The sequence below is a fragment of the Vanacampus margaritifer genome, chromosome 4, assembly GCF_051991255.1.
Source record: "Vanacampus margaritifer isolate UIUO_Vmar chromosome 4, RoL_Vmar_1.0, whole genome shotgun sequence".
Lineage (NCBI taxonomy): Eukaryota > Metazoa > Chordata > Actinopteri > Syngnathiformes > Syngnathidae > Vanacampus > Vanacampus margaritifer.
In genome coordinates, this window is record NC_135435.1 from 8,266,073 (window position 1) to 8,287,485 (window position 21,413).

A 21,413-nucleotide genomic window follows, 5' to 3' on the forward strand; every position below is an offset into this window, starting at 1 on the left:
ATGCAAAATCACACTCTTAAAACAATCAATTACAGATGTGTTTTCCTGTTTTTCATAGTTTACGGTATTGCAAACAAACAAACAAACAAAGTGGGGAAAAAATATATAAATAAGATAATAAAATAAAAATTCACAGTAAACCAGATCCTGAGATGGTTGACCAACTATTTTACAGCTTCATGAAAAAAAAAAGCATTTAACAGATTAAACAATTTATTATTGTTGATAGAGTTGAATATGAATTTCAATCCCAATAGGAAAGACATAAATCTAGAAGAAGATATGGAACATTTTTGTTTGTAAGTAAAAAACTTGCATTTTTTGGTGCACTCACAAACATATATGGTCTCCCAAGCGGGGAAGCGAACTCACGCCAAGGGTAAGTGCCGGTAACCACTGCGCCAACCGGACCCCCTAAAATACTTGCATCTTCAGTGGACGCTGACCCTCAGTGATGTCAGCATTTTCTCGTCCTCTGATTGGTTGGAGCATTGGTTCTCCCGGTCAAATTTGACTAGCAAAATGCGTCTGTAGTCTACAGATAGCCACATGCACACGTTAATACATTTAACGATGGTGAGTATGATGCATATTGTATCTACATTTGTTTTTGTTTTTGTCATCTTAGATATACACGAAAACTTGCTCCACATGATGTAGAAAAAAGTAGAAAAGTGCTGACAGCATACTTCTTATTGCAGTCCTTAAAAAAAAAAAATCCTCCAATGTTGTCAAACTATAATTTGGACAGATTAAACAACCAAATCAGAAATATGCAATAGGAAAAAAAAGCAGCCCAAAGCATAGCCTACCACGTGTCAAAGGTGGAGGCAATGCCAATCAATGGCCTTGCAGGTTGGTAACGGAACAGGCTAACTTCTAGAATCTAATTCAGATTCATGTTCCCCAATTAGAATTACAAACATTATAATCACCCCAGAACAATATGACTATGACTTGGACGGATGTTACACAATGTTGGCATTCAGGAATGGATATGGGTAATGGGTGACTTTCGCAGACTGTCGAGCTGTCTTAAATTGGACACTAGAGGCCGCCGGTAAACTGCGTTTAGACATACGCCACTCGTGAACGTGAACAGTAAGTTGATGTGCTATAATATCGACACTGGGACAGGGCTATTGGCTGTAATTACTGACTGTAACGAGAGCGCGCATTGCTCACGACATTGACACTTTTGTGATACATTAACATAAGCGGAGCATTTCGAGTCAGAACGTGTTGTTTTGTATTACACAATTATTCCATCCGTAATGAAGACCAATTAAGACATAGTAGATTATAATAGCAAATGATTGACGAATTACGTATAAACGGCCGCCGACACTAGGGAAATCAACGATTCTGGCGTCTTCTCATGTATAGTCGGTGTTAATTCCTTTTTTTTCTCCTTCAGTTTAAAAAAATGTGGCTTCAAAAGGAAGCAACATGTTATGGAATCAGCATTCTGGGCGTTGAGCTCACAGCTTGTGCAACAAAAGCATGTATTAATCTAAACAGTCATGCATCTCTTTTCGAGGCTATTTATTTGTCGTGTGCGATCAGGTATGAGAATGCGGTGACGATGGGGAAGCAAAGCAGATGAAATGAGCAACACATGCAGGGCGCGCGGATCCCGTCGCCTCAGCCTCGACCTCCTCCTGACTTTCTTCACGTCACCCCGCCCGTCTGTCTGTCGGATCCTCCCTCAAACCCTCAGAATCATCCCCGAGAGCCACTCGGAGCTGGGAAAAGAGAGACGGAGGGGGAAAGTGAGAGAGCCAAAAATACACGCAGACACCCCACATCACCTAGACTACCTGCTCGGGCTCAGCAAGGGGAGGAGGACGCACAAGTGCAGGCGCGTCCATGCGTGCCAACCGAGCTAGACAATAAAAAGACAACAACACATCGAAAACTGGAATGAGAGTTTAGCTTAGACACTCTTTGGGGCCAAGAGCTCATCTTTGCAGCCTAAATGAGTACACTCTAAGAGGAGTCATGCATCTCAACAGAGAAGAAGATAACAGCAGTGGTGAGTAAAATCTATTTCTATATTTCCCATAAAGAATCCTATCTCTCCATTTCATATAGTTTAGCGATCTCGCGTTGGTTAGCGGATGCCCTTGAGTGTGTCACGTTTATGTCAGGCTGATGCTGGGGGTCATTGCAACAAGCTGCCAACTGCCATCTCCTATTGCTCGTCTGCCCCCGCCCCCCAAAATACACTCACAAACCTTGCACCGCAGCGAGATGGGATGTTGCAACACACCCGAGGTGTCAAGTCAATGAGGCACTTGTTGTGCCTGATGTGGCGTCCGGCACAGAGGTGGCCTAAGCACAACATCACAAGGTCATCCACACTCGCTCATATTAATGAGCTGTCTGCATGTTTGTGGGTCTCCCAAGTGCGTGTATCTGATGGTGGTGTTGTGTCAGCGCACGCGTGCGCGCGCGCGCGCACGTGTGTGTGTGTGGCTAGAAAGATGTGGGTTTATCTTTGTGGTCAGATGAAACAATTACAGTGTGGAGTGAGACAAACCCTTCCCATCTGGATATGCTACGACACAGTAAATAGATTGCCATCCATCTCCCGGCGCCATGCATGATGTACTAGTAAGGGAAAGGTCACAAACACCTGCTGTTCATTGTTGTCTTAAGAAAAAGAGGAAGTATATTTGATTTTAATTGGACATATGCACACATTCGCAATCAATATCTTATGGACTTGCAGTAAGGTATATAAGGGGTCTCCTGAGTGGTTAAGGGTTTGGTGTTAAAGAAGAAACCTGGCATATTTCCAGAATTGTAATTTTTACACTCAATACTCCTCACACTCCGAATGAGGGCACTTGTGAAGTAATAGGCCTGACTTTTTCATAATGTGCAACAATCACACAGATGAGAGAAACTCAGGAGATACGATTGTCTGATTTTCTTTAATTATTCAGTGTGACCTGACCAATCATCTGAATGTGTATTTGTGTGTGTGTGTGTGTGTATGTGTGTGTGTGCGTGTAAATGATATATCATTAGCAGGTCCATTTGTTGCTACATAAGTATAAGCACCACTATTCTACCATCTGAACAGCTTGCTAATTATGATATTACGATTCTGGCAAGGCATAGCCACATTTTAGTACTTATTTGAAGCTGCCAAGGTTTATGGCAGCTAATATCTTGTTTTCTACTTGCTGCAAAGAATTCTGGTTGGTGACAACCGCTCCATGTAGTGAGCCCTGCAGGATGCACTATTGATTGAAAGACTAATAGGGATGATGAAACGACTTTTTTTTTTTCAGTTCAAGTGCTCAACTCTTGAGTACCGATAATATTTTTTCCTTAAAACTGCATGAAATTAACTTCAATTTAATTTCCCATTCTTCTAATTTATAGCTCCTGATTGTAAAACGACTACAAGCAGTACCGATACCTTGAAATAAGGCCGGATATTGGTACAATACATACCTGATATAGGTACTTGTCCACTGATTAATACAACAATCATTATAGCTAGTGAAAGTTAATTGCGTTTGAAATATCACCAGAAATTACAGTTGCATTTTTATCAGAAAATGTGTTGTGTGTGCAATAGTGAAAATCAAAACGCACCGCAGTAAATAAATACCAACACTTTTATCTCGAATAGAAACAAAGGATTTTTCTATTTCTAAAAAAGAAAAAAAAGAAGAAAAAAAATGGATTTTTCTTCAAAGGCATTTTGTTCGTCAAAACAAATCAGAAGCTGAGGTTCTGACTTTAGTTAGTCAAACTGTAAAACCACAGATAGTTGTGACAAATGTTGAATGTATTGAAATCCTTTTTTTTAAATGTTGGCTACTTTACATCCAATCTTGTTCCGCAAGTCAAAAATATGGTTAGTATGGTTTTATCCATCATTTAAAGGTTTCTTACGTTACTCAGCGAGCATAAATATTCTCATCTCCAATAAATTGGGCTAAAAGTCACTGGGTAATTAATTTAATGCAATTATTTTTATCAACGTGCCCAAGTGGTTTCGAATAAGATGTTATTAGGTCTTCCAGTAGATCATGCACCCGGACGCCTGATTATGCATTTTAATTATATTTACCTAAGGCCATCGTAATGGCTTCTGACATCACATCATGGTGTTTATGAGGCATTTTTATGATACGGTCTCTCGATGCATGGTTGCCTTTCGCTTTGCTATGGTTTCAGTCAAGCTTATTTTATTATGTATTTCTTTACAAAGGCCCAGTCATTTTTATTTTGCTGGTGTCGGGCTGAATCTTCATACCGCCTAAATCATCAAATTTGCAGGAAAACGTCATGTTTGTCCAACCATCAACATTACATTATCGGAGAGAGCAAGCCATTTTTTAATACTTAAGATTGGTCAATTGTTTGTTCAAATAATAATAATAACAAAAATAAAAATAAAAATAGACACAAAAATTAAAATTAAAATTAAAATTAAAATTAAAATTAAAATTAAAATTAAAATTAAAATTAAAATTAAAATTAAAATTAAAATTAAAATTAAAATTAAAATTAAAATTAAAATTAAAATGCCCGACCGCATGTATGGACTAGCTAACAGTACAGATTTATGTGGACTGGCCAGCAGTATAGATTTGTGAAAAAAAACATTAAACTCACAAAATTGTGACAAAGGCGGTTTCGGTCTAATGCTGGTGATTTTGTGTATGTATATTATTTTGTGTTGTGGTTCTTGGCTGTTGACAACATATATCCATGTTGTTGTCATCTCTGTGGAATAGCCAGGACTCAAGAAAGCTTCATACAAAATGATTCATAATCTAGCACGGAAAAGTATATGCTTGAATCATATTACTCGATAAAACCCCATAGATAGGCTAAACACTACATTAAAGAGTTATGGCTTCAGCTGTTAGCTTCATCCAAGTGAGTTTCATTTGTAGTCTGGAGTGGTGAACGTCTGCTCTGGAGGGAGTCTCACAGTCTTCTGAAGTTTCAAATAACAACCACAAAAGTCAGTAAATGTGTTGCTGGTTTACATTTTGCAAGGCCGAGCTGTAATCAATGCTATGAAAAATCAGTCACTTTATCCCTGAGCCACAAAATTAGCTGGCAAAACTCTTACATTTATAGATATCAGGTAAGGTATGGAAGAAGAAATCTTGTTCTGCTGTTTGATGTATATCTTATAGCAAAAAAGCAATATGATAAAACAGCACATCAAAAATGATGGCCAGAGTAGAAAAGTCAGAAAAGATGACGGCAATAAAAAGACAACGGGGCTCTGAGGTGCAAGAACAGTCACATCCTAATGTAGGATTCATCAAAAGACAAATCTTTGTGGCAGTTTCAGACATCAGTTTTCAGTCCATTTGTTGTAAATAAAATGAAGAAAATGGTCATTATGATGCTTCTACATACCTCTTTTCAGACATTATCTGCATGAAAGATCCGCATTGACTGCCACCCCGTTTATTTACAACACACAAACAAAGGTAAAGCAAGAGAGGGAGCATTTCATTTCTTATTCATATTTGTATTACAATAATAACGGGCATAAAAAATACTTCAATATACCCCTTGGGTCTACAGGTCCATTAGTCTGCTCTGTGGATAATGAGTATGCATTCTAGTGAGAACGCAATCAAACAAACACAAGATCAAAATGATCCACTATGCATGCCGGTGTTCTCGCCTTAGTCCTGAAACTCAAAAAGGGTAAACATAATTAAAAAAGCAAAACAGCATATTTTATTTGGAGCACAGTGACTGTAAATACATTTGGACCATCAAAAGGAATTTTTTTTTTTTTAAATTGTGCAATCATTTTTCATACGAATTATAACCAGAAATGGTTGAAAAAAAATGCTATCATTTCATGAGATGTAGGGTTATAGCCATAAAGAGGTACACCCTAGACCACAGGTGTCAAACTCCGGTCCTGGAGGGCCGCAATCCTGCAGGTTTTGGATGTTTCCGTTCTCCAACACAGCTGATATATGATCAGCTCTTCAGCAAGCTCTGCATAAGCCTGACAACGATCCTGCTGATTGGAAGAGGGAAACCTCCAAAACCTGCAGGACTATGCCCTCGAGGACCGGAGTTTGACACCTATGCCCTAGACAGATGGTCAGTCAGTCACAGGACAGATAGATAGATTGACACCAGTTACACTGTTGGACGAGCTCTACAAGCATGTTTTTGTATGGGGGGAAAAGACTCACTAGTTACATCCTTCAAAATGGCTTTAAAATGCTTTGTCCCATGTTATATTATTATTGGTTTCCCTTTAAAAATGCCCCCCATCTTTTTGGTGTGATAACAAGTAGGAAAGGACTAATATTGCAACCACTTGGATGGTAGACACATCTGTTCACTGTATATAAACTCCAAACTTGATTGGCCTCACAGTCCATATGTGAACACATGCGTCGCTTGATCCAGTGTAAATAGAATGCTATGGAAATGCCTCTTGCATAACTGTTACAGCAGCACGACTGAATCCTTATGATTCAATTTTGCCTCCTCTCACTTGACCCCATTTGGCAGAATGTCTGGTTGTACTTTTTGTTTTGCAATTATTGCTAAGTAGTTGCTGAAAAAACAAAAACAGAGGGCTGGGGATGCAAAGGTTTTGGATGAGCTTGCATCAAGGAAGTAGCCTACTAAGAGTGTGGGATGAAAGTGTTAGTGCAAATATAGGGAGCTGGTGGACAGAAATAGATAACGGGAGACTGAGGCAGAGGAGAGAGGCAGAGTCTACATTTTCAGAGAACTTTGTTCCAGCTCCTGAAAGTAAGTGCTTTTGAAGAGGAGGCGTAAGGGAGCCGGAGACACACACTATGCTTTTTAATTTGTGAACTCATTGAAGCAACAGTGGTCTCCAGACACAGCACATAGACAACGATGAGACAAAAGCAAGAAAGGAGAAAACTACAAGTGGGCTAGCTACTCTTTATGTCTACTGCTGAATGTTTAAAATGGGCCAATTTCTTTAGAAGTTTAGACTAATGGCTCTATAGTCGCAGCAGCGGCACTCGAGTGTAAAAACTGGCACATCTTGATTATTGAGCCATTGCAAGCCTCATTTTGCCTGTTTGGGAATTTGGCACATTGCTCTGCGCCATGGTGAGTGTTCTGGCATACAGAGAGTATTTGAGTTGATATGCGCCTGTCGCACCCGACAATAAGGTTGGTGCACTGCAAAAAAAAGAACGAAAAAAGCCATACTAGAAATAGGCAAAATGTCTTCAAAATTGGTCAGGTTTTTATATTTTGCATTTAACAAAAAGTCTGTAAGCAAAATGTACTACTCTAGTCCCTTAATCAAGTCGTGTTGATGCCCATTACAGCGCAAAACGCCCGTTTTTAACTATGCCAAGCTACGTGTGTCCATGAAAATACCTAAACCTGGTCTAGCCCGCCTCTGCACAGATTTAGACTGTGCCTTATGCCAGCCTTGCATTGGGCACAAAAATAAAGACCTAAGTGTCTGTTTCATGTTCATGTCAGAAAACCCAGCAGTTATTTCCCCCCAGTACTGTACAGTATGTAGTCTATATTTAATATAGATTATTGGATGATATTTTATCTTCAGTACAGAGTACTTAGTCAATTTTGAAATTAATGTTTCTCATTCAAATAGCCTTGTTTGTGTGATTTGCAGTTGGCAATTTTTTTTGCAGTGGCCTGTAGAACCATTACGATTTTGAGCCCTTCGAAGCCTGTTTCATGACAAATACTGCAAATGGGCAAATCTGTCGCATAATACAGGAATAACCTGCACAATTTATTTTTATTTTTTTTACAAACTCCTTGTTATATACTCTATAGTTATGTCAGAAAGGCTCCAGGACTGGTGTCACAAAAGATAAAGATATATACAGATTTTAAATCCAAACTACAAACAAGTTTTTTCCTTCTAAGTAATCCCCCAAGAATCTATCGTACTTTCCCAGCCTTTCTCTCACCCCTTCATGTAGGAAGGATTCCCACGGGATCCTATGTAGCTCTGTCGCCACTGCCATATTGACTTTTGAGTTTGTGAAAGAGTAAAAAGAGAAAAAAGAGTAGAGTGGTTGCTCCAGCATGGCCAATGCCGCCGCTACCCCTTTGGGTGCCCTAAGCTTAAAAGTGCGATGGTGCCCCCGAATTGTTTTTCTCTCGCAGGGTGAGGGGGCATTTCTCATGCTACGATAATAGTTTGCATGGCTTAAAGACCCAACCCCAACCTTCTGTTGCGCCATAGACTGGTTCAAATACGTTTCCGCAGACCAGCAATCATCCACAATTCACACGGGTTGGGGTGATCAAAAGATGACACGATTGATTGCTGGTTGTTGGTCTGGTGGCTGCACGGCTACTTAGTAGCGGCTAAACTGCTAATGATAGCTACGTCGACAGCCTGTGCATGCTATCCACATGTTGCTCCACTAGCTTGTTCTGATCATTCAACAGGATTGTTGTGTTAACTGTTTTTGAGTACTTGCACAACGTATTCATTTACTTCACAAGATACCACCAGAAAAACGACGGGGAAGAACGATCTTGTCGAAACTGTTTCTTCTTGGTAAGATGACGCTAAGTCATGGCTTGTTTAGCTGCGCATTCGGTCATTGTTTACTTTTTGTTTCTTTTACTTTCTGTTTACGTCTGCAAACCACAGAAGAGAAGGAAAACCTGCTCTGCTCTGGCTGTTGTCACGCACATTTCCATTGCATCTGATCACTCGCTGATGCTCCCAGCTCCATGTCATTGTGATATCACAATTCTTAATCATGTAGCACGGAGCCCTATTTATATTGCCTTTTGGAAAGTAATCGGTAGCGTGTGGGATATTTTGAGGCTGATATGTCTGCTCCGGAAAAAATAAATAAATCTTAGCTTCATGAGATATTTAGGTTGCCATGCAGCTGTTCTGATTTTGGTGCGTCTATGACAGAGATTTTTGATCTGGGAAACAAATTATAAAATGATTCCAAGTACACCCTGCAATGTGCTCACGTAGTATTTATTTCAGTTTGATACATTGAATGATTTTTTTCTATGTATATTTGAAATATCCAACTTTGTGAGTGGTCATTGAGGGCACCAAGAGATTACTGCCGAACGTCAATGACGTGCTTGGTTTTCTTTTGCTTTTCTCCACGCATATCCGGATTGTAGAATGTAAGCACTTTTTTTTCTCAAAACCTTGTTTATGTAACTGACAATCACAATACAAGGGTTCTTCATGTCTTTAAATGAAAACAAACGTAGTAATGTCACATCCGATGCATGCGCGACGAGTGATACTCCCCCTTCTTAATCATGAATGTCAGAAGTGATATATATATATATTTTTACAATCAGTAATCATCTGGAGTGGAAAGTAAGATTAGAACAAAAATAAATAAAAAAACGCCAGTCAATTACAGGCTACATTGGCTGTACAGACGTTAGCATGAACATCAGCTGTGTGTACCTCGACACTACCAGTGACTCACAATCTTCAAAATTTAATTATTTATTTATCTGTGGTATAATGAAGGACTATTAAACCAAATTAGAATTCAATCAATATTCATTGATCATTAATTCTGTCAAATGTGTGGAAATTATTGTTTAATTTCAGCTTGCAGTAATTTAGAAAAAAATATAATTCATCAATTGGGGCTATTTATAGACTAAAGTATTTTTGGGGTGTACATGTCAGCCACAAGATGTTGAGCCACATCCACAAAGACCTCTATCGCACAAAAAGGTTCTGAACATTCAGGGAGGGATCCTCCCATCTCATTCCGATATAGAATCAATTAAGGTATTGTTAATTTGCCCATTGTTGAACAAAGAAATCTAGTAAATCAAATTTGCAAGCTTAATCAGTAGAATCGTTAAGACAGATACTTGTCCAGCCTTGTGATTGGCTGGTGACCAGTCCAAATCAGTTGGGATGGATTCCAGTTCACCAGTAACTCTATATATGATAGAAAATGGACGGATAGATTGATGTTTTCTCCATTAGCGGTCTTGTCAGAGAAGAGCTCCCAGGGTGAGCAAATTTGTACCTTGTTTTTTTGCCTGGATGTAGACTGGAGAGGCTCTATGTAGTCTCACATTATTGCTCCACATTATTGAATAGGTTACAAAAATACATTTTTTTTCAAGTGGGCATGTTAAGTGGCTAGATGCTGTTTGACTGGCTAGATGACAAAAGTTAGAAGGAAATCCATATACTGTACAAGAAACGGGCAGTGAAGATAGGATGTTATAAGAATAGCTATCAGCAGTCTAGCCAGGAACAGATGGTGAGATGGCTACACATAGACACCGTCCTCCTGCCAGTACAGACAAGGCAGACACAAACCACGGACACATTCAAAAGCAGCCCTAGACTTCTAATAGTCGTGATGAGGGATTGCAAGAGATTGCGTTGCTCTCACTGTCACCTTCGTCATTTGCGCCCACTATTATTTATTTACTGTTTTCTCTGCTATGCTTCTCTCAAGACCTTATTCTGCCTCCACCTTTTAACCATTCATCATTCTGGAGTGCTACGACAATGCATCTGAAAGATGACTAAAAAATTGCAGCTCAACAGAGGTGACGTGACAAAGAACAAATACTTAAGTAGACATTTTTGGTATCCATAGTTTATTGGAATGTTTATTTTTCAGCCTCCTTTTTATTTCGGCTCTTTACATTTACACACATATACTGTATCTATTCTTCTTACTCCGAGTCCTTACACTTAAAAAAAACAAAACTTGTTTTATATTATTTTGGATTGTGTTCAAGGGTAGTGATTTTAATTGTGGTTGGAGGAGACGTCTAAAGATCCACTGCACCTGCACGTTTCACAAAACAAGTAGCAAATCTAAGACAAATTATCAGTATAGTACATTACATACAGTATTGCCTAGTCATTAGCTTGCCTTCATTTGATCTAGTTTGGGAAACAGTCCTTTTCCCAGCAAACATTTATTCCTGACAGGTAAATTATTCATTACAGGTGGTAGGGAGGCAATTAAATAAGCCAATGGAAAGAAGCTCTTAGGGACTATTAAATGTAGCACAAATGTTTACTTCACAGTAAATTAAATTTAGCCTGATGCACATTAGTATTATTAGGAGTCCTGGGTTACCTGGGGGGGGGGGGGGGGTGGCTGTCATAGTAGGGTGATGTCGACCTTACAGCTGCTTCAATATCCTGCTGGCATCCAAATGAAGCGCTATATTTCACTCATTGTGCCAGCTGTCATTAAATCTCTTATGTGCTCAAATGGATGGCTAAAGGGCAGTGGTGGGAAAACTGGGTCCTCGAGGACCGGCGTCCTGCAGGTTTTGGAAGTTTCCCTGCTGCTTATGCAGAGCTTGCTGACGAGCTGATCATATATCAGCTGTGTTGGGGAAGGGAAGCATCCAAAACCTGCAGGACTCCGGCCCTCGAGGACCGCGTGTGCCCACCCCTGCTATAGGGTCAGCTATACAGACATGCCGTAACATATTTTGTTCAAAGTTAGTTTCTGTGTAAACTGGGGTGAGATTGAGGTCTTAGAGGAACTTGCTTTGATTAGTAAGGCAGTTTGAGGTTATTGAAAGTCTATGTAGGTCATACTTTTACTAAAATAACTCTCATTAGTTGACTTTTGGACTACTCTGGCTGCTTTAGACTTTTCTCTGTAGTTTAGCCCAACAAGTTTGTTTCAGTTTCTCATTAAACCACATCATACATAGTCTAGCTCAGGTCTGTTCTAGAACCCCCTAAAAACTGAATTAATTAAATGATTCAGCATAAAATTTGGTGAATCACAATAATATATAATTGCATGCAGTAAATAATGTGGCACTGAAAATGATGTGAACCCTTGGAATTACATAGATTTCTGAATAAATCCTTAATAGTTAATCTTCATGGTTGGCCCAACAATAGACAGTCTGCTTAAAATGATACTGTAAATGACAGATGACTTAAGTCTAATCATCTCCATACCACTCAGCTTTATCAGCAAATCCCTTTAAAGACAATGTTGCGTAGCATTGAGCTACAGAGCTCAAAATGAACTCTCTCTTTTGAGAATTTGGAAAGAGAGACTTGAGGGCACAATGGAAAGAAATAAGTCTGAATCTCAAAAATAATGTGCATGACAAAACAAAGAATGGCGCCCTATGCAAACAGAATTGGGTTACTTTCTCGAACCAAGGCACTTCTGTCTTCCAGTTGAAGAAGAAAACGGCCTTTTTGAAGTGGCCAGTCGGAGTTCTGATCTCAACCCTATTGAGATGCTGAGGCATGACCTCTAGGGAGCAATTCACACCTGACATGCCAAGAATATAATTGAACAAAAAACGTTTTGTAAGGAGGAATGGTCAAAAAATCCTCCAGTCTGTTGTTTAGGTCTGGTCTGTAACTACATGAAATGTTTGGTAGCGATTATTTCTACCAAAGTTGGCTCAACCAGCCATTAAATCCAATGCATGTTTGTTTTTTTCAGCATACACTGTGACGTGTACATTTTGTGTGACTTATGATATTAGTTTAAGAAGCCGTGGTTGTCTGTTGTTTTGACTTAGATCACAATTGACCAGTCAAATGACCAATGCATGGAGAAATCCAGGTACTGTAACTATTGTATAAAACGGTCCACATACGTTTTCTTGCAACTGTATGAATATACACAATATACAGTCGATCCGGCCCTGCACTTCAGTATGGAGAGAAATTTGTGTCTTTATTTTCATCCATCCATCCATTTTCTTCACCGCTTCTTTTCAATCAAACGGGAAAAAAAGGACTAGTATATATATATATATATATATATATATATATATTTGCAAACAAAAACCAATTTGCATACAAAAATAACGGATTTGGAATTAAAAGAAAGATTTGCAAACAAAAATTATGGATTTGTATTTTTAAAAGAGTTTTGCAAACAAGATGGTTAAGTTTCAGGGAGCACAGGTTGTGCTTGAGCAATAAATATAACTACATGCATTAAAGTAAAGCATTTAATAAATGTTTGTGTAACATTCAGAATATTTGTTCCTCAAACTACTAGGGTAATTTTTTTTACATTGTAAATTATGCATGTAATTAACTGATTAGAAAACGAGCGGGATGAGCGTGTGCAGTGAACTATTTTTTTTAAAGAGATCATCATACCATTAAAAGTCGAGAAAATTAACACATAACAGGTGCTCTTTAAATTTGGCAGGGGGAAAATGTTGATAAAAATAGTTTTTAATTAATCGATTAATTGTGTTTAATCAAAATTCTAAATTGTGATTAATATGATTTAAAAAAATAATAGTTTGACAACTCTAATTAAGATACAATGTTATGCAGAGTATAGTACTTACATCTATTTTATACACAAACTAATGTTACTATTTATAGTTACAGTGGAGAATTGGGGTGGGGTGGGGGCGCAAAATGTTTTCTTCTTCCTTGGGGGGTTGGCATCACAGAAAATAATTGACAAGCACTACTCTAAGGCTTTTCAATATTAACTTTGTGTTCTATAGATGCCAAACCTGCAGGCTTTGTTGCTGGACAAGGTGGCTCACTTTTTGATGTGAAAGTATTGTACAAAACAAGCAACCAATTTTATTTTTTTTTCTGTTTAAAAACGGTCATGTGTAAGAGTCCTCTAGTCCTCTGAGACAACCATTTAACATATTTTGATGACTGCATCGACAATGTTTGACAGTATCACAGGATTATTTTCTGTCAAGAGCAATATTTCACATATGACATTCAATCCAAAATATTGTCGTCTATATTCATTGCATAGTTGAACGGTTCTTCTCTATCATTTTCAGAACGGTAATTTTTTTGTTTCTTTTATTTTTTGATGACCTCAGCGTTTGCATTACAGAATCCATTTAATTTGTGATGACATACTCCTAATAAAACAGCCTCAATTACTCTTCTCTCCAAATGTTGACTACTTTTTAGCAGTGCAAATGTGGGTATTTATTGACTAAAACAGTGTATGTTATGGCTCCCTTTTATTCATCTGTACTCCTCTCACTCCTACAATATAGCTCTTATTGGCTGGTCTTTTTGACGACGGATAGTAGGATAGTACTCTATAGCTTTCTGTGGATTCAGTTGATCTGTGAGTGCTGGCAAGAAGCAGAAAGAATCAACAAAATGGTTACAAAGTGAAATGTGATCCAAAAGTGTCCTTTTTCTTTTTCTAAAACGCTTGAAATGCTCAAAACTCATAACAATATCAAGAAATGACATTGGCGGTAGCTATAATAACAAGTCTGCCTCAACCTGCACACTAACAGTGATGATTGCAATGATTGTGTTTTGGTTATCGTGCCATCTACCAGATTCTTCTCCCTGGGGAAATGAAGTGGAGAAATACGAGGGCACAAGTTTGTTTACGGTTTAGCCTAATGGAGGGTCCCATCACACAAATGAGAACGCTTGCTCATGCACACGTTGTCGTTTGCAATGAGGGGTGACAAAATCTGCATTCATCTATGTAACACATTTGTCAGGCATGCGTACCACACGTGTGACTTGTGTGCATTTCTCATTCACTTTCTTTCCCCCTGATTTTAATGAATTGTTTTATTTTTCATCATTGATCCAAACTACCATAGCTTTTAAACTGCAGAAATTATGATGATGAAAAGAGGCCAAGACCGGTGAGGGCGGGAAGAAAGGGGGATGGGATGGAGTGCAACACTGGTATGATTTAGGTGACAGGGAAAACCAAGGTGATCCAAAGAGTAAGAAAAGATGGATTGAAGAAATTGGATTTATGGTTTGGCAAGAATGCTCAAATAGCTCTGTAGTCATGCTATGCCGAGACCAAACCAAGCTGTTTGGCAATCTCACTTATTCCAATGTTAACTGTTTTTACATGTAGCAACCAGTGGGAGTAAAGCTAACCAAAAATGTAACTGAATGATAAAAAAAAAAATAAAAAATCATGAGCTAAACCTGTAATATTCCAATTCATCATTTGTCTTTTCTCTCTGTCTACCTGTCTGAGTCTTTGGGTCTTAATATATCACAATATTGCAGAGCAAGCTCCTTGTGATATTGTCCTACATTGTGGCAGCCCGGAATCACTAAAACACTGACGATGTGCTTGGGTCAGACACATGAATCAAACACATAGTGGCAGAGATGAATAGCAGAAAAAAACCTGGAGCCACGGGGGGAGAGAGCAATCATGTGACAGAGATAGTGGCTCATCCGTGTGTGTGTGTTTTCTAATGATAAAAGGCAAATGAGACACTGCAGATGAGAAACAACAGGTTAAGAGGTGAAATGGCTTATTTTTACACAGTGGATTAGAATTTAGTTAGAGTCTGGGTGTTCTGGTTTGGACTCAAACTCTTAAGAACATGTATGTGAATGTGTATTAGTAGAAGTCAGTTGACGCTTTCCCTCAATTGTGGCTTGAGGTTATTCTTGCTTTCTTAAAGGAGCAGCTTTTAATGAACAGTGGAAAGCATAGGGAAATCAGGATTATAAACAAAAAAGATTGGCATAGACTTTTCCATCATCTCTGACCTTAATTTTGGGGTTATGGCTAGATTGACAAATCTATTAGAGTGGAAGTCAGGCACTACCTAGGCTATTACATAATTTTAGTTGACTTTTAAAGTTATTTTTGTATGTCCTATAAAGTTAATTAATCTCTTCCAGGCTCAAAGTTTCTCAATCATAAACCTTATTAACCCTCAAGCCCATTTAACATTCTGAGTTGCCAACAAGTAAATAGAGAAATGTAAGCACTGTAAAACGACAACAAGAAGTTGCTGATATATATAAAAAACAAATACTGGAATTAATGTATGTGTATATATATTTTTTTGGTATTGTATTGCATTGTAATTGTTGCACTTTTGGGGCATTCAATTGTATGTTTTATTTTTTTTATAATGACATACTTTTTGACTGGGAGGAAAGAGCCATGGGCTTAATGCCTCTATTCTGTCTTTCATTACAGTGAGTGTAGAGAAGCATTCACCCGTGTTGCCTCGGATATTGCTTGAAAAAAATGCAGTATGTATTGTGTCGCTCACATATTCACTGGCTTGTTAAATTGCTTCAATGAATAGACAACATGTAGGCTATTGGTAGTTTGTAGTTCTCTTCAAACGAGTTGAAAGTGCATTATTATTATTATTATTATTATTATTATTATTATTATTATTATTATTATTATTATTATTATTATTATTATTATTATTATGTTTTAGCCTGAGTGTTATTTTCTGATGTTACATATATTACATGTACATCATATATTATATAGAGTATCATATATGTATCATATAATGTGAGGTATTAATTTCAGGTTGGTTTAGCTTATGATTTGATGTTGACTGCATTTTTTACAGTAATTTCTGATGCATGAATACAACTGTGGACTGTGGAGGTTTTGTGGAATATTTCAAAACTCATAAGCATAGTACTTTAACATTCTTATGTTTTAGATATTGTAGGTCACCATAAATTCATTTTGCTTTCAAATCATTCACCACTTTGTCTACTCACCCTTCTGTCTCTTTCTTTACCTCACTTTTCCTATTTCTGCCGGCTCTTTGGTGAGTCACCTTGCATGTCTGAGTAATTATACACTTCCGCAGGCACACTCACGCACAATTCAAATACAAACAACTTTGGTACTCATGAGAGTATTTTTTATTTATTTTTGCGATGGGGGAGAAGTCACATAGGAAAAAAATCCATCATGGTGAAATTGTCACTTGTGCTACTTCCTCGCACATAAAGGATAGTATTAACAGTTGTTAAAATAAACCCAGGGCTGGACTTGCCATCTGGCATCATGGTCAGATGCCCGGTGGGCTGGAAACCTTTAGGGCTGATTTAGTTTTTATTTTCCCCGGTTATTATTTTTGGCAGTTTTGGTCCTCCAAAGAAAACAAACCAATTCCGAATAAAATTTATTTCTAATTTATTGACATGTACCCCCCCCCCCCCCCCACCCAAAAAAAAATCCTTCAAACTGGTAGCCCTTTGCATTAATCAGTACCACAGAAGAAGCTCTCGGCTTCAAAAAGATTATTGACCCCTGTAATATTGTAATATAGTGTTATATATGATCAAATTATTTTATTGTGTGTGTGATACAAGACTGGCCGGAATTGGATGAATACATTTGGCAAGAGAGCAGCTCACAGTAACAGAGCCACTTACTCTATAGCTGTTCTCCTAATGCTATTTACTCAGTGTGTGTTTTGCATTCTTAAACATCCTTTCATCTACGCAAAAGTGAATGTGACTGTAAATCACAGGACTCAATCTGATGCACTACATGAGCAAATTTTTCAGAAGGATTACATGTAAATAATACATATTCTGTGGTTACACATGGATATGGTTTAGTTTGGTTTTTGCACCTTAGAAGCATACATGCTTTAACAAGCAATACGAAAGCCAACAAAAAGGGTTACTAATGAGGAAGACCTTTTAAAGAAATTGAATGAAAGAAATGATAAGGTGCTATGTCAGTTCTCAAGGAGGTTTGCAAATTTTAACGTGTTTATGAAAAGCTCCTGTGCCACTCTGACAGTACCACAGAGTTTCATGACAGCCACTGGTGTAATTCAGTGCTTAGTGGAAAAAGGACAAGATGTATTCAGTATTTCCATAATTGCCTGCCAAAACGTTGTGACGCATGTATTTTATCAACTTTCATTTTCTCGAAACATTATCAGATGTGGTGAGTATGATCAGAAATTGGCTAGGTGTGACTGTCATGTCTTGTTACTTGTTACCGACTCAGACTAGGTTTTTGTTTTCCAGCTACAGCTTGACCAGCGGGTGGCGCATAAGACACACACACACACCTGAAATCAATCTGTAATCAGCTAGCAGCGGCATTTAAGTAACAGCTGCGGTGTGACACACAATTACCTTGCTCTTCGTCACAGCCCAAGTATAGGCTTGACTCCACGACTTCGCTTCTGTATACCTGTTCTTGTTTGCCTGCCTCGCTCCCTGTAAGTTTTGATCTTATTGTTTGAACTTTGTACTTGCTAGTGATGGGCAAATTAAACTTTTGTGAAGCAGTGAACCACTTGAGCCAATTGTTTTGAAAATATGTTCATTACTCGAAGCTTCAGTTACAGTGACCTCTACTGGTAAACTGCAAGGCTGCAGTGGATTTAAAGCATCTTTGCTTTGAAAATTCTTTGAAGGACTCACACTAAGACCGAATAGCATGTTCTATTGACAAATAAAGACTGATGAATGTGTGTATTTTGTTATTGAGGAGAAAGTGCTGGTAAAATATGGCATAGGTTGGGTGTGCTTGTGTAACTGACAGGGGGTCATGGGGAACACTGAAAGATTTTTATTGAGGTACATTATTTTTTCTACTGTTTTTGGATTGAGCCGGTTTCTTTTTTTTCTCACAACTTCTCCACATTTAGAGAAAACTCGCTCGCACGGGACCGACGATGCTGGCGTGCATAAAAATTGTATTGCAAGCTGAAACAGATGGTACACACTTTGGTGGTTCCGCCAGTAAACCAGTGGATCCTCTGATCGGTCCAGGGGTGGCTCAGTCAAATAACGCTGCACCTCCACAATAGCGTCTGGCACCTGCCACTCGGGTAACTCGGGTTCCATTCCCGTCCAAGTCAAAACGTTTTTTATTTAATTTGCGCCTCGATAAAAAAAAAAAGCCCTTCGAAAAAATAAATCAATAAGTAATTGTCCCCCGGGGATAATTAAAGTTTTTTTCTGATTCTGATCTATATACATAACTTTAAACAGCCAGCACACCTACCTTATCAGAAGTGATCAGATTGAAGTGTTCCCACATTTCAGAACGACCTCTCTTCCTGGCTGGCTCCATGAATGACCAAATGTAACAACGCAAGGTAATGACAATTCAACAGCACCAACAACACACCGACAACCCACAAATAGTAGATTGTTTAGAGCGGTCATAAAGGGTTGATGCTCAAATTCAAAACTGTTTCAACCTGTCACCTGTCAGAATCGATAATCACGTGATTGGACCGCGAACCAGGCATGTGATTCATTCGGGCAACGTATCAGTCGCTGCTTCGGACGTCATATGTCACGTGATTTTTTTTTTTTCCGCATCAAAAGAAGCTTTGAAGCAGTGGTTCTATGGAATTGTAGTTGTAGGGTTTTAAGCTTGTATCGAAGCTTCAGTGTCGCACTGCCATCACTAGTACTTGCTAGTGAGGGGATGATGATACCTCAAGGAGTGTATTGACACATTACACAAACTGTATTGACACTGTGTTGGTCACTCAATAGTGACCTCTGCTGTAGATTTAAAATCATTGCAGATAAACAAAATGAAAATAAGATGGTAAAACGTGCATGCTGTAAACCTTAATATTAGCTTATGAATTTATATTTATAATATAAATTTAATAAATTTTATTTATTCACTTGCTAGTCTTTTACTTAAAATATGATCTCATCTTTGTATAATTTCAGTTGGTCCATTTGCTTGCTGAGTTAAGTTGTTTATTAGATGCTCATATGAGTTGGCTTGTAAAATATAGCAAATTTGTATGTAATAATAAAAGTTAAAATGTTTAACTTCTGTATGGGATTTTGTTAAAAGTTTTAAACCATATGTAATAACACACTAAAAACAGATTCTGTCATACATTTTTATTGAGAAACAAAAGTTTTTGAAGTGTGATTGCTCCAAGGCGATTTCTCCTCTTGGACACCAGTTCCCCTGCCTTAGAGAACACTCGTTCACAGGGAACAGAGGAAGCTGGTGTGCATAAATATTTAAGTGCCAGTTGATAAAGGTGTGGATACTTTCTCTGGTTATTTTTCCAATATTCTAACGGGTTTTGTGATCTGGCTATGTTGCTTTCAGCCAGGTAGCTTTGGACTTCAACTATGGAATCTGCTGTTGCATTTGAAGTCATCCTGTTCTCCCCAACCTCCATATCTAGAGGTTTCCAGAGACTGTGCCCTAACAAATGTTTTAGAAAAAAAACATCTGTCATGTGATAATACACTAATGACAAACATTTAATTAAAAAAATAACAGTAAACAATGCCCAAAGTAGGGGAAAGATTTACCTTATGTGGCGTCAAAAGATCAAAATGATTCCAGACTTGTGAAAGGACCGAATCTCGGTAACCGATTATTCAGTTTCGGATATTGGCTGCCGAGACGGGGCTAGAACACCTGCGTCAAGGACGAACTAGCTGTGCGGGATGACACCACTGGCTTGGAGGAATTTATTGAACTAACTATCCGTTTGGACAATCTGATGCGGGAGCATCAGCGAGAACGCCGTCTGGAGCTGCCTAGCTCTCCCTCTACACTCGGCCGGCATTGGCCCGACTGGAGCAACCGGGCATTTCACGGAGTCCTTGACCACTGGTGAAGAGCCCATGCAAGTCGGCGGGAGACTGCTCTCCCAAGCAAAACGACAACGGCATTTCCGCACCGGATCCTGCCTCTCCTGCGGACAACTGGGACATCGGGTGTCCTCCTGCCCAGTGCGACCTCGGCACTGCTCTGGGTCTTCGACGACGCTGAGAGGTCAGCGCTCGGTGGACAATCCTCCCCCCGATGACAGTCACCTGTGTGAGTACCCCAATGAGGGCTCAGTCTTTTGATTTGATTATGGACTCAAATGCTAAGCGACTGGAACTGGGGGGAGGGGGGGTTGGACACCATGCTATAATTTCCGCCTTGGTTGACTCTGGTTTGGATGATTGTTTTCTTGATCCTGGTCTAGTAACATCTCTAAAATGCCCTATTATCCATCTTCGAAATCCGCGACGGGTGTTTGACCTTGATGGAGGTGACTAGGATTACAGCTCCCCTCGAAGTAAAGTTGTCCGGTAATCACCAGGAGACGCGCAGTTTCCTTATTATGCCTTCTCGTTCTTCCCCTGTCGTATTAGGGTTACCATGGCTAAAATTGCGTAACCTCGATATTAATTGGGAGACTCCCGCTATCAAGAGTTGGAGTTGTTTTGTCACTTCCACTAAGAGCCCGTACACTCCATTGCGGAAGAGCCGGAAGTCATAGATGTAACTCAAATTCCCCCCCTAATACCACGATTTGAAAAAAGTGTTTAAGGATAGAGCCCAGTCGTTATCGCCCATATGATTGTGCCATAAATCTCGTTCCTAACGCGCCTCTACCTAATGTTAAGATGTACCAAGAAGCCCTAAGGGTGTATTTTGCTAAATCACTTGCTGCTGGCCTGATCCGTCCTTCTTCCTCCCCCGTAGGGGCCGGGTTCTTCTTTATTGATAAGACCCTACAACTGTGTGTGGACTATCGGGGCCTAAATGAGATTACGATTAAGGTTAAGTATCCCCTACCATTGCTTGACTATGCATTTGCTCCACTACAAATGGCAACAATATTCACAAAGTTGGATCTTTGTAGTGCCTACTACCTGGTGAGGATTAAGGAGAGGG

At 38.9% G+C, this 21,413-nt stretch overlaps 1 protein-coding gene across 3 annotated transcripts in view; it reads left to right on the forward strand.

Moving 5' to 3' along the window:
- Nucleotides 1–1,560: 1,560 nt before the first annotated feature.
- The window catches only part of syt7b (synaptotagmin VIIb), a 122,955-nt gene continuing 103,102 nt past the window's right edge, over nucleotides 1,561–21,413 (forward strand). For 2 of the 3 annotated variants that reach the window (XM_077564426.1, XM_077564427.1), the window contains exon 1: nucleotides 1,561–2,035. In XM_077564426.1, coding sequence (XP_077420552.1) covers nucleotides 2,002–2,035 — 34 coding nt within the window. In that variant the 5' untranslated portion in view covers nucleotides 1,561–2,001. The remainder of the gene's footprint in view (nucleotides 2,036–21,413) is intronic. The other variant, XM_077564428.1, reaches the window with a different exon arrangement.